General features: G+C 40.6%; 1 protein-coding gene across 8 annotated transcripts in view; it reads right to left on the minus strand.

Moving 5' to 3' along the window:
* The window catches only part of CA12 (carbonic anhydrase 12), a 227,137-nt gene that overhangs the window by 52,446 nt on the left and 160,160 nt on the right, over window positions 1-14,531 (minus strand). For all 8 annotated transcript variants that reach the window (XM_027851576.1, XM_027851574.1, XM_027851575.1 and 5 more), the window contains one exon: window positions 9,745-9,765. In XM_027851576.1, coding sequence (XP_027707377.1) covers window positions 9,745-9,765 — 21 coding nt within the window. The remainder of the gene's footprint in view (window positions 1-9,744; window positions 9,766-14,531) is intronic.

The following is a 14,531-nucleotide window of genomic DNA, read 5'->3' on the forward strand; positions in this document are numbered from 1 at the left end:
CACACACACACACACACACACACACACACACACACACACACACACACATACCCCTCTAAAATGAAGTCAAAACCTAGTCCAGCTTGATGTAGGGAGCCCTCCCAGTGGATGACAACTAAGTGCTCTGAGATTCTCGACTCAGAGTAACGGGGAGATTGACCAATACCCATAATGTCCTGCTGGTTGCAAGGATAACACCCACAGCTCCAGAACCAAGTCTGGGAGCTCCAATATGGCTCTTTGGTCAGGATAGGCAAACTCAGCAGGAATTTCACCATAATAAATGAAGATCTCTCCAGAAGATGCTACAATCCAAGTGCTACAATTCAGGAAAGTTAAGAAATAATTACAATTGGGCATACCACACAGTATTCACACAGGACTGGTGTGACAGAACCCAGAATAATAGGCCAGAACTTCAATTAGAGAGTAACTGAAATTATAGGGCAGATTCAATTAATGATAATGGGTCAGATTACTGTCCTTAAGGGAAATCCCCAGAGCAAAGGAATAGGGGGAAAGCATGCCATGAGTATTTTGGTCTCTCTTTCCTAAAAGATTTTTGCTGACCTCTTTCGGTGATTATCAGAGACTCTCCCCCCTCCTTTGGGACACAGGTAGGGCCAAGCATAAAGGCTGCTGTGTTCTTTTTCAGCTAAGTTATAACTCCATACCTTTTGTAAAGATGAGAGTTATCCTTAATTAAATCAGCTCTATGTAATTGCACTAGCTCCCCAATTGATGTGGCACTCGGATGTGGGGTAACTGCCATTTTAAACTCATTTTAACTCCTAACAAAATCCTTCCTTTAATATTGTGGTTTCTGTTTGAAGATATACCTGCTTTTTTGCCATAGAAGAAAAAGTAGCAAAGGGATTAGGGGTAAAGAAAGTGGTTTTTTTTCTCCTCAGTTTTCTAATATTTTTTTCTCATGTGTTTCAATTACAGCACTTGGTAAGGGTCTTTTTTGGGGGGGCTAGGGGATGATGACAGAGGTGTGAATATTATAGCTTAATATCTAGCAGGTGCAAGACAATTGTGTGCATATATGGGAAGGGCAGGTGCAGAGTTGGAGAGCATGGGAAGTCTGGGAGACCAAAAATGTGGTTTGGTTGCAGGGTGAATTAGGATTCCCATAGGAAATTCTTCAAACAGTGAATCCATCAGTGACAGACATGTTTATAAGTGGGGGTTAGGGAGGGAAAAGGAAAAAGAAAGGGTAAGGAATGAATGTCTCCATCGAGCTATAATCCTCCCTGAGTATCATTTCAGCTCTAATATGGATGGGGCATAGTGGAAAGAGAATATCTGGTAAACACACTTGGAGTCCAAAAGACTTGGGGTCTATCCTATCCCAAGAGACGTACTAGCTGTATGGCCCTGGGCAAGGTGCTTTACCTCTCTGTGCTTCGGTTTTCTTAGCTATACAATAAAGGGATTAGACTCACTGGTATCCAAGATCCCTTCTGGCAATAATGCTGCTGCTGCTGATAGCTCTTTAAGGCTTACAAAGGATTATAGCTTGACAGAGACATGCATTCCTTAACTTTTCCCTTCCCTTCTCCTTCTGTAACCTCCACCTATAATCATGTCTGTTCCTGCTGGACAATAAATTCATAAATGAGGAGACTGAGGCTCAGAACGGGTAAGTGATTTGCCCAAGGTCAGACAGCTAGTGTCTGAGGCAAGATTTGAACTCAGGTCTTTCTAGCTCCCATCTAGCACTACCTGTTCCACTGTACCTACTATCTCTATAAGTTTTTAAAAGCCTAGAGTCAAATTTATTCTTAATTTTTTTTTTATTTTTAGGCAATTGGGGTTAAGTGACTTGCCCAGGGTCATACAGCTAGTAAGCGTCAAGTGTTTGGTCTGAGGCTGGATTTGAACTCAGGTCCTCCTGACTTCAGGGTCAGTGCTCTATCCACTGTGCCATCTAGCTGCCCCCAAATTTATTCTTGATATAATTAGCAAAGAACCATCATGTGCATTACTCTTCTATACAATGTGTTTTCAAGTTTTCTCTAATGCAATGAGTTCTGACTTGGAGAATTCTTGGCATAAAATAGTTCTCCCTGCAGGCTAGATTACCTGCTCATACCTAGCTCTTACTGCTGTGGAAAATTTTTCTTAGAACTTTACTTATAAGTATTTTCCATTTACAGTAATATACTATTAGAGTTGAAAGGGAACTTTGGAGGTCCAACTCCCTCATTTGCAGATTAATTCACTTGAATTAGTAACTGAGCTAGGTCTAGAACACAGGCGGTCTCTTATCTACTAGCCCCACACCACACCGTAACATTTTCATAGTCAAGTGGCTGCAGCAGAATTCATGTTTAACTTTTTTTTTTTAAATGGGGATGGCTTGTGTAATACCATCCACATTCTCTCATGCCTCAACAGTAATCAAAGAACAATGCAAGCCTGATTGTCTGCTCCATCACTATGAATGGGTAGCCAGCCATCAGAAGGGAGAGCTTTCTGGCTGCCTTGAAGGTGTGGTCTGGAGAGGAGAGCCATCCAAATCTGTGTCCTGGGGAGCCACCTTCTGAGGTCAGTCTGATGAGTTACTATCCAATAATAGATCCCCTCTTCACATACTTCTAGAAGGACATTATTATATGCTCCAGGCTATAGGGGTCTCCCAGAACAGGATGATGACTCAGCAGTGTTTACGTGACGTTCTACAGGCACCGTGTCTCAGTTATCTTTGCATCTTTCCTGGCACCTACTCAGCACAGTGCATCATGAATTGCCAGTACCTCATGAGGATTTTCTTGAATAAATGAATGAATATTGGGAAATATGCTATGAGGCATTAGATTTAAAATGGCCCTTTGACTAGAAGCCCTTCGTGTTCAGAAACAAACTCGTGCCGGCCTGTGCTGCTGCCCACTGTTAGCTCCAAGCAATTCTGGGCCCCAGTGAAAGGCTGCCAGTTAAGACTTGCTGATTACCTTTTCTATAATCCATATCCTTTCCTCTACTTCACTCTGCTAAAGCGTGACTCTTCATCCAATTTGCTTTGGGTTCACTACATGAAATCCTTGTAGCATCCGGCTCTGCCCTGGGCTTTCTCAGCAAAGACCTGTTCTGGTTACAGTATCTTGACCTCCATAGTAGAAAGGTGATATTGGAGAGGGGCAATGGGTTTTTCCCATTTGATGGTTTGGAAAAAATGTTTCTGGAAGCTGTCTCCTATGCCTGGACTGCTTTCTTTCCTTACCTTTTCCTCTTGTAGTCACAGTTACATAGATTTAGAACTGCAAGTAATCTCAGAAGTCACTAGTCCAAACTCCTCATTTTACAAATGAGGAAACTGAGGCCCAGGAGAAAGTGGCTTGCCTGAAGTTCCACAGGTAATAAGAGACAGAACTAAGACTTGAACCCAGGTCCTCTGGCTACATACCGAGGGCTCTGTTCCACTGTAACATCCTACCTAGCTTTAGAGGCATCTAGATGGTACAGTGGATAGAGTGCTGGACCTGGAGTGAGGAAGAGCTGTGTTCACATCCAGACTCAGCCCCTGTACAAGGCACTTAACCTTTGTTTGCCTCAATTTCCTCATCTGTAAAATGGGGATAATAATAGCTCCTACCTTCCAGGGTTGTTGTGAGATCAAACGAGATATTTGTAAAGCATTTTGCAGTACTTAAAAGTTCTATATAAATGATAGCTATTATCATTACTCCAGCTCCATTCAATGCTCACCTCAGAAACTACCTCTTACACCCTCAAAAAAACTTTGTATGTACTTTCCTGAGTACATATTGCATCTCACTCCTAGTAGGATGTTAAGTTCCTTGAAGTCAGGGGCTACTTTGTCTTCATATCCCAAGTGTCTAAAACCAGCCCTTGCCATCAATCAAAAATGATTTATTAAATACCTACTGTGTGCCAAAACCTAGAAGTGCCTGGCATATAGTAAATGCTTACTAAACGTTTGTTAAATTGAACTGAATTGTCAATATGGTCTGAGGGAGGCTCTGGTTCAGGGAGTACCATAACAAGTCTTTAAGCAGCAATAACACCTACACACACACACACACACACACACACACACACACACACACCCTCCCCCCCCTCCTACAAAGAGTACCTAACATGTAAATTGCAGCCTTCTAGGTCCTCAAGTTCAGCCTTTTGACTGAGTCCAAGTTTCACAAAACAAGGAGATTTGTTCTGTTAAGTCTGGATTCAGTCAAAGGGTTGCACTTGAGGACCTAAAAGGCCACATGTGGCTTCAAGGCCGAAGATTCCCCACCCCTGCAACTATTCTCTATGTAACAATCTGACCCAGTACATAATAGTGTTACTTACAAGTCAGATACTTTATTAATCATTACAATATAACTTAGAAACAAACAGAGGGGAAAAACAACAACTCATATCCCCTCTGCTAAACTATTTTTTAACAACAAATATCCAGCAACATAGCGGTTTTCTAATTATTAAAACATCATTAAAACAAATAAACAAATATGCCCTTTAACAGTTGCAATTCACCTCCGATTGAGCCTTCCTGCTCACCTCTACCTTTTAAAACCCTTGTCTTCAAGAGTCGGCTCAAATCTGACCTTCTGTAAGAGGCCTTCCTTTCTCAGTCTCCCAGCTTCTAGAGTCTTCCTTTTTAAGGTCACCTTCCATCTTCTCTGTGTGTTTCTTGTGTGGACCTATTTCTTTTAATATTGTCTCCTCATTAGAATGTTAGCTCCTTGAAGGCAGGGGCTATTTTGGTCTTTCTTTGTATCCCCAGCAACTTAGTACCTTGTCTTGTTGGTACAGAGTAAGTCCTTAAAAAATGTTTGTTAATTAGGTGATAGATATATCAACACTGAAAGTTTCACCTGAGGGTTTCCCTTGAGTGCCTCCTAGACTAGAATTTAGTGATGTGTAAGATGCTCATCTGAGTTCCCCTCTAAGTGGGTTCTGTTACTAAAGGAGACAGAGGAGAGAGAGACACACACAGAGAGACAGAAAGAGACACAGATATATATATATAGAGAGAGAGAGAATACATTTTAACCTAAGTAGTTACCAGTGAAAGCCCCCCAAATAGCATTACGTCAATGCTTTGGTATTCCCTGCAATTATCCATCTAAGACAAGGGTTCTTTTTTTTTTTTTAGGCCTTTTAAAAATTTATTTATTTATTTTTAGTTTTCAACATTCACTTCTATAAGATTTTGAGTTCCCAATTTTCTTCCCATCTCTCCCCCACCCCCAAGATGGTGTGCAATCTGATATAGGCTCTACATATACATTCATATTGAACCTATTTTCATATTAGTAAGACAAAGGTTCTTTACCTAGGATCTGTGAATTTAAAAAAAAACAGATAACTATTTCAATAAAATTAGTTTCATTTGTAATTCTATGTGTTTTATTTTATGCATTTACAAAATTATTCTGAGGCGGGGCCCATGACATAAAAAAAGTTAAGAACTCCTGATCCAATAGAAGAAAAAGGTAATTCCTTTGGACAGCAGCTGACTAGGATAATGCTAAATGGTCTCCTCTAGGCTACCTCAACTGGTCTAACTATGGTTAAAGACCTACTTCAGAAACATGAGCTAATTTCTCCAGGTCTCACCAAGGTGTTGTTTTGGTCATAGAAAATGCTGGTGCTTGCAGTGATCTACCTTTATCTAGGCTGAGGAAATTGATAGGAGCAGTAGAGGCAGGTAATAATTTTCCACTTAAGTGACCCAATAAAAGTCATTTAGAAATCCATTTCGGGCCTGTGGTTGCATAAGGTTTAGTTATGTTTTGTGACTAATAGGCCTGATGCAAAATGAAAATTAAATAGAAAATCTTCAACCTAAGTTAAAATGTAATCTCCTGTTGGACTGTTGTTAATCAAGAAATGTCCCCAGTGGTCAGTAGGAACAGAATATGACTTTCATTTAACAATGATGGCAAAGGATAGGAGTTATGGCCCAGCTTCAGACCACCATCGCAACTGTGACAAATGACAGATGAACAGGAGACCAGGAGACATGGTAGCACACATAGTTGCTACATTTAATCATCCTTGCCTGATTGAGTAAGTGTAAAGAGCGGGGAAAGTGAAACCGAAATGTGAACCTTCATCAGTGTTTCTGAACTGAGACATAAGATAATCGAATTAAGAGCTGGCAAGGGCCTTAGGAGTCATCTCAATCAAACTTCACATTGCACAAAAGAGGAAACTGAGGTCCAGAAAAATGAAGTGACTTCCTCAAGTTTTCAGTTTTCATTCCTTGAATTCAAACCCAGGACCCCTGACTCCACAGTCAGTGTTCTTGTCACTATGCCACCCTGACCCCTGTTTTTTGCTGTTGTTTTAAAGTAAACCAAGGCTAAACAACACTTATCCAAAATGTGTTCCAGAATGTAGAGTGTTACCATACAGATGAAAGGCAGCTGGCTGGATAGAGCACTGGATCTGGAGTTAGGAAGAGCTGAGTTCTGATCTGGCCTCAGATAGTTACGACCTTTGTGACTCTGGGCAAATAATTTAATTTCTATTTGCCTCAATTTCCTCATCTGTAAAATGCGGATACTAACAACACCTGCCTCCCAGGGCTGGTGTGAGGATAAAATTAGATATTTGTAATGTGTGTTGTACCTTAAATTGCTATGTAAATTTTAGCTATCATTATTCAGATAGTTAGGTGGCACAGTAGATAGGGTACACCTGGAGTAAAGAAGACCTGAGTTCAAATCCAAGTTCAGACACTTAATAACTGTGTAAATCTGGGCAAGTCATTTCACTTCTGTCTGTTTCAGTTTCTTCATCTGTAAAGTGGGGATAATGATAGCTATATCCCATGGTTGTTGTAAGCATAAAATGAGATAGTATTTGTAAAGTACTCCTTGAACCTTAAAAAGCTACATAAATTCCTAGCTATTACCATTATAATCATCATCATTATTATTGTGAGAAGTCATGAGAATGAGAGCCTTAAATAGGATCATGTGGAGGGAATAGGCTGAGGAAACGCTAACACCATAAGGCACATGAAAGAAAATGCACATGTTAACTTAAATAGTATTAATAGTTCATATCTATAGTCTCTATTTCAAAGAAGAACTATTAACCTCTCATGAATGACTGTCTCCTCAAAGAAAAACATACAGGATATTGGACATTGTAGTTTGAGTCAAGAGCAACTAACCTTGAGGGGGATAAGCAACATGTAAGAAAGAACCTATTCTATACCCATTTGGAATTAACAAAGCTTTCCTTTAATTTCTTGGGTTCTTTAGTCCTGTCCATTGTACTCTGTGCATATATGCATGATCAAAGGTTGAGGTTTTGTCAGTTCAGCAGTCACTTGGTCCAATGCCCTTTTTATCTGGGGCAAACACCAGAGCATCCAGAGGGCTAAAAGACACAGAGAAGCATACTAATGAATGTCATTATGCCACCTAAGCCACAAGCACAGAATATCAGACGAGTTGTGTGACTGCTTATGTGACATTGGCCTTGGAGTCAAGGAGACCTGCTAACACTTACTAGCTGTATGACCATAGGCAAATGACTTACCCTCTCTGACTCTCAGTTTCCTATTTTGTAAGATCAGGACACGGACTGGGTCTGTGATTTCACTGGTATATGAAACCCTTGGCTGAGGAAAATGCCTCTACCCATGCCAACCCAACCCTTCTCTTCAATTTGTAGTTAACTTGCCTAAAACAGGAGTGTCAAACTCAAATGGAAATGGGGCCACTTAACCATACAAGAGGATCCCTTTGGACCACATTTTGACTTAGAAAACCACATTAACTATGTTCTCCTGTATTTTTATTTATTTTGTTAAATATTTCCCAATTACATTTTAATCCGGTTCAGGCTGCATTCAGAAGAGTGTTGTGGCTGCAATGTGGCCTCCTGGCCACATGCTTGACATTTCTGGCCTAGATCTCTAAGAGTTTGTTGGTATGCCCAGGGTCATGTCACCAATAAAGTGTCAGAGACAGGACTCTGACTCAGGTCTTCTTGGCTTCAAGGCCAACTCTCTACCCAGTACTCCATGTTGAATTTCATCTGTAAAATGGGGATAATAATACCAGTCCAACCTACTTCACTAGGTTGTTTTGAGGTTCAAATGAGATTTTATACATAAAGGGTTTCCCAAAATCTTTAATAGCTTAAAACTGCACTAAGACTTTTGGGATACCAAGTGCATATGTATCAATGTATATGTATATATATACTCACATGCACACACATATGTGTATATGTATATCATGTTATACAAATGTCACAATATCATGTTGTTAGAGCTGGAAAGGACCTGAGAGGCCATCTAACCCAATCTTTTTGTTTATAAATAAGAGAACTGAGACCCAGGGAGAGACTTGCCCAAGGTCATGTAGGTGATGAGCATAATAGGTGGGATTTGAACCAATCTCACTCTAGAACCAGTGTGCTTTCTATAATATTAACATAGGTAAAGAAATGCTACAATGTGACTCTTCTGATTTTCAGTCTGACATATCAGCCTCTGCTGAGGTTTCGTTTTGGAAATCCAGGTCAAATATTTCTCTCCTTGGACTCTGCTTCCACTGTAATAGTTGGCTACCATGCTAGAACATTTCCATACAGTCATGTCAACCCCTATCTTCAACTTCAGCTGCATCAAAGGAAAGAGGTCTTTTTCATGAACCATTTGATCTTGGGTGTTTGCAGATTTGGTGCTCCCTGGGCCACTGTCCTCAATTCTGCCCTCCTGCTCTTTATAACAATGTAATCTACATCTATTTCCTCTTCTTTCACTATTTCCAAGTAGTCATTATTAACAATCCTTGTTCTACAGACAAAGCCACTGTGACTGAAGAAACCTACCTTCTATGCCTGTGGTCACAAGAAAAATCAGTGATGCTACCTCTTTACTTCTCAATACTGCTCTAACCATTAAATAACACATTCTTTTCATTTCCACACACCAAGCAAGCTGATTTTTTTCTGGTCTTGCAGTTCTGGTCAAAATGGAGATCAAGAGCAAGAAAAAACTTTGGCATTAAATAGCAATCCTGTGAAAACTTTATTGCCTACAGATCAGATGTTGACGTGACAAGGCAGGACAATTATCAGATTCCTATAAATGTCATCACCAAAACTTTGTTCTCAGCCTTGGGCAGGTAGGTGCCTGAGGACTAAGCGTAAGAACTTCTAGCTTCCTTCCCACACGGCAACAAAATCATCAGAGCAAAATCTTTTGCCCTTTTCCTGCTTCACCCAAATTTGCAGAAAGGATCCCTTTACTCATTATTAAACAGAAAGTAAACCTATCTCCAGTAAAGAGAGGGCTACCACTTTCGTACATTCCCTTCCAGAGGCTACTTGCCCAGTATCGGTAACTCTGAATACTCCTTTTTCATTGGAATCCTTGTGAGGCCCTGGAAGCTGTGACATGTGATGCAGAGCACTGGGAAGCCTGATAACCCAGGCTGTTCAATCCTCTGGAGAACAGTATGTAACACACACCTCCTGAGCAATAGGAACCTCACAGGGAACCAATCTTTCATAGAAACTTTTGTATTTTCATTGAATAATGAAAGCAGTTGTGATTCTCAACAGACCAGCTCCAGGGTTGTTTCATCACACTTGCTGATTGTGATGATAAGCACCTTCCCCACCCCACCCCACCCCCCACTGTATCTCCCTACTCACTTCAGAATACATCACTCTTCATTTCTGACATTTTCTCTAAGTTCAACCCTCTCCTGATGAAAGGAATTAAAAGTCACTACTTACCAACATAGGTCCACTTTGATCCTGCAAAACAAAATTAAAACAAGTAAGTACAAGTTAAAAGAATAGACAATTTTTAATATTGACAAAATATGACCTGGGGGGGCATTATAGCTGTTTTCAAGTATCTGAAGGGCTCTTCTGTGGAAGAGGTTTAGACTGGTTCTACTTGGCTCCAGAACTAAAAGCAAAGCAATCAATGGAAGTTTCACTGAGGTAGCTGTAGGTTTGAAGTGAGGAAAAACTTCCTACAGTTGATGGGAAAACTTACCATGATACAAAAGTGGAATGGGCCACCTGTCTAGGAAGAAATACTACTAATAATAACAAATTTTCTTTATATAGCACTTCAAGGTTTGCAAAGCACCTGACAATTATTATGTCATTCCATCCTCACAACAACCTGGGGAAGTAGGTGCTATTATTATCCCCAATTTACAGATCAGGAAACTGAGGCAGGCAGAGGGTAAAGTGGTTTGTCCAGAATCACATAGCTAGTAAATGTCTGAGGTCAGATTTGAACTTAGGTCTTCCTGACTCCCGAGTGTAGTGCTCCATGCATTATATACTATCTAGCTGTCCCTTCGCTAAGGTCTTGAAACAAAGGCTAAAATGACATTTGCTAGGTAAAGGTAGGAAGAATTCTTGTCCAGGTTTGAATTGGACTAGATGACCTTTGAGGAACCTCACAACTCTAAGATTCTATGATTTTGTGAGGTTCTCAGGACAGAAAATTTTGATTCAATTCAACAAATGTTTACTAAGGGTCTACTAGGTTCAAAGCAATATGCTGGGTGCTTGAAATTTTTTTTCTTTTGTTCTGGACTTGGAATTTCATTGACATAGGGAACTTCTCATAAAAGAACTCCTTCAACTAATGTAGACTAGCCAATGGTCTCCAGTTTATCATCTTCTCAATGCCTGGAGCAGTGAAAAGTTAAAGTGACTTGCCCAGGGTCTCACAGCCAGTATGTGTCAGAAGCAAAACTTGAACTCAGATCTTCCTAACTCCAGCACTGGTGCTCTGTCCTCTAGCCTCTCAGGCTCCAGGAATATAAAAAACAAAAATGAAATGTCTATCCTCAAGCACCTTCTATTTTAATGGAAGGGAGGAGGAAGGATTGATACAACATGAATACAACTCTATATATATAAAGTAATTCAAAATAATTTTGTGAGTGAGAAAATATTAATACCTGGGGGAAGGAGGAGGAATCAGGAAAGGCTGTATTTGGGAAGCAACACCTGAGCTGTGCTTTGAAGGAAGCCAGTGATTCTATGACATGGTGAGGATGTTTGTCAGAAGATGTATTCCATACGTGGAAGAGCACTCCTGAAAAGGAGGTGAAGAACACCTGGCAGGCAAAGTTTGACCAGGGTATTGGGTGTGTAAAAGGAAATGATATGGAATAAGACCTGAAAGGTAGGTGGGAACCAGATTTGGCAATGCAGTGCCAAGGCTAAGGATCTTTTTTTATTTTATTTTATTCAAGAGGCAAGAGAGAATCATTGGTGATTCTGGAGTAGGGTGAATACAGGTTTAGATCTATGTTTTAGGAATATCTATTTGGCAGCTGTATGGAGGAGATTAGCAACTGGAGATTGAGAACTGACCTCTAAGCCAGGAAGACCTGGCTGATGCATATTGGATGTATGACCTTGGGAAGTCACTTAACTTCAGGCAGCTCTCTGAGCCTCTAAATTGTATAGACGGTTACCAATCTGCATTAGTAGAAGAAGTTTCCTTACTTGGGAGTTCCCTATGCTAAGGAAATCACAGGTCTGGTCCCTATCCCTATGCAAGGATAGACTGGAGAAAGGAAGAGATGAGTGGAGGCAGAGAGACCAAACAAGACATTATTACTACAGTCAAGTCATGGTGAAGGCCTGAATAAGGGTAAGGCTTGGGTGAATAGAGAGGGGAGAGATGGTATAGAGGTAAGATCAACCCCTAAGACTTGGTAACTGATAAGAAGTAAGGGCTGGAAGAGAGGGAAGGGTCAAGGATGCCTCCAAGACTGTAAAACTGGGAGCCTAGAAAGATGGCAGTGCTATCAACAGAGGTTTGGAAGAAGGATGGATTTGGGGAAAATATGGAATCATTACCACAATTCCACCTTGGATCATGGCAAATGTGAGTTGTCTATAGGACATTCAGATGGAGATTTCTAGCAGACAAATAATAATTATTTATATGTTGTCTCCTTCGTTAGAAGGTAAGCTTCTTGAGGGCTGATTTGGCCTCTCTTTGAATCTCCAGTGCTTAGCACTGTGCCTGGCACATGGTAAATGCTTAATAAATGCTTGTGACTTGACTGAATGGAGTCTAGGATAGAGATTAGGCCTGAATATAGAGGGATTTGGGAGTCATCTATGCAAAGATGATCATTGAACTCAAGAAAGCTGATTAGATGATCAAGAGAGAAGACTAAGCAGGACCAACTTAATTTTAAAATAAATGAAGATGAAGAGTGATGCTCAGGTGTAGCAAAGTTTGTCTGCTTCTTTGTCAGATTAGCTATTCTGAATAAAAAAGTCTGCTTTTCCTGGGCCTCTAAATAGGAACCCTGTATCTGTTTGGTAGTTTCTGTCTTGACTTGTGAATAACTAGCTACTTGAGATCTTTTGAGCGGTAGCCTCAAAAGGCATTTCAGAGAATCTTAAGTGGGAAATTTTCACTTTCTGGTTACCTAGTCCTCCCTTCAAGGATTTTCCAGGGATAGTAGACTCTCAGTTTCACCACATATTTCCTGTGTGACCTTGGGAAAGTCAATTTACTTCTATGGGCCTCAGTTTCCTTATATATAAAATGAGGTGGGACAAGATCACTATTGTCAAACTCAAATAGAAAGGAGGCCACTAATCCATACATAAGGACCCCTGTGAGCCTCATATTGACTTAGTTTTAAAATGTAGTGTTTCTTATTTTTATTTTATTTTTATTTATTTTGTTAAATATTTCCTAATTACATTTTAATAAGTTTTTGGTTGCACTCAAGAGTATTTTGGGACCACATATTTGACACTTCTGGATTTGATGATTTCTAAGGTCCCTTTCAGTTATATCAATCTAACTAAATGTAACCCCCAATTGCAAAGAGTTCTTGTAGCCTATAACTAGGGATCTACAGAAAAATCCTGCCCACTATTATTCCTTCCATTAAGATAGCCTTTTTACCACTTTGACTATCCCAGCCTTCGGCCTTTCTTTCCTTTTTTCCCCTCATTCTTCTGACATCTATCCTATTGATCAGATTACCTGTAGAAGAAGAAAGCCTTGTTTCTTCCATATTTTAAAAAGTCTTCATATCTTCAGCCATTCTTTCTTCCTCCTTTTCTGTCCTATATTAAGAGGTCATGCTCCCCCTCCGCTTACTGAAATCAGTCCATACACCCTTGCCCTTGATCACATTCCCCAAAGCCTCTTCTCCTTCCTTTTTTTTCTTACTGCCATCTTTGATTTCAAATCCTCGTTACTTCTTGCCCGGACATTTAAGCAACCTCCCAGCTCATCTCTCTGCCCTAATCTCTTCCTCCTACAAATCACCCTACATGATTAAGATGTTACCTAATTACCAGGTTACTCTTTCTTAAATAGGATCCCATCACTTCCTTGCTCAAAGACTTTCCCTAACTCCCCACTGTTGACCGACTAAATTCTATACTCTTTAGTGTGGCATTAAAGGCCCTTCATAATCTAGTTCCAACCTATTCTTCTAGCCCTATTTCCCAATATTGCCCCATTATACAACTGCATTCCAGAAAAATTAAGTTAATTAACATTGCCCCAAACATCATATACTTTCTTAACATCATACCTTTCCTAATGCCTAGACTACCCTTATCTCTGCCCACCCCATCTCCATCTGTTGAAACCCTAGTCATGCCTGAAGCTCAAATGTTATCCTCTTCATGAGGCCTCCCTTGCCTTCTCTTAATTTGAAAGGGTGTTAGGTGAAGTGGTTGTGGAGGAAGGGGAGAAGGTGGCAGGAGGCAGGAGAAGTAAAGTGAAGCTTGGCCTGGCATTTCCTGAAATAGTGTTCCTGGAGAGTCAGTCAACAACCAGGAAAGCAAGGCTTCTCTCTTCCTCCTTAGGACAGATATTGGAGTGGCCTGGGGGTTGCTGTGAATTTAGATGGACAGCATTGGGCTGAGTCTTCTTTGTGGATTGGGAATCAAACTAAGTTTCCCTAAGAGCAGTTCTGCAGACTTTGGAGATGGAATGAGATTGGCCTTGTGATTCTGTCAGCAAATGGTCCCAGTAACAAACTTCTCATACCGATGGACAGCCGTACCTTCTCTACAGCTTGTTGTAGAGAGTTTTCTGGGGGCATTGAGAGGTTAAAAAGACTTGCCTAGGATCACACAGGCAATGTGTGTCAGAGGCAGACCTTGAACCTAGGTCTTTCTGTATTCACTGTATCCACTACACCAGGATCCCTCTTTCTACTGCCTTTATTCAGGCCAGATTGTTTTAGCTTCCCACTGTCATTAAAGAAGCGGTTGGAATTCTGGGGAAGCAAAACTTTTCAAGTGAGTTCCTATGGTTTACTGCCTACAGGTTCTCTCTTAGCAAAAATAGGGCCAAAGAACAAAGGGAAGAGAACTACCTGAGGGCTAAACAACAGGACACTCCCCTTTATTATCTTGTCTTATTCCCTGAACGTCTGCTTGCTTGTCTGACTAAGCATGACGGCAGTTTGTAGAAACATATGGCCGTTACTCTCACAAAGGGAGCTATGCAAAATTCCTATCAGGTGAAGCTTCTAGCCTAAGTTTCCATGAATGGC

This window comes from Vombatus ursinus, unplaced genomic scaffold (assembly GCF_900497805.2).
Source record: "Vombatus ursinus unplaced genomic scaffold, bare-nosed wombat genome assembly UNPS02009205.1, whole genome shotgun sequence".
Lineage (NCBI taxonomy): Eukaryota > Metazoa > Chordata > Mammalia > Diprotodontia > Vombatidae > Vombatus > Vombatus ursinus.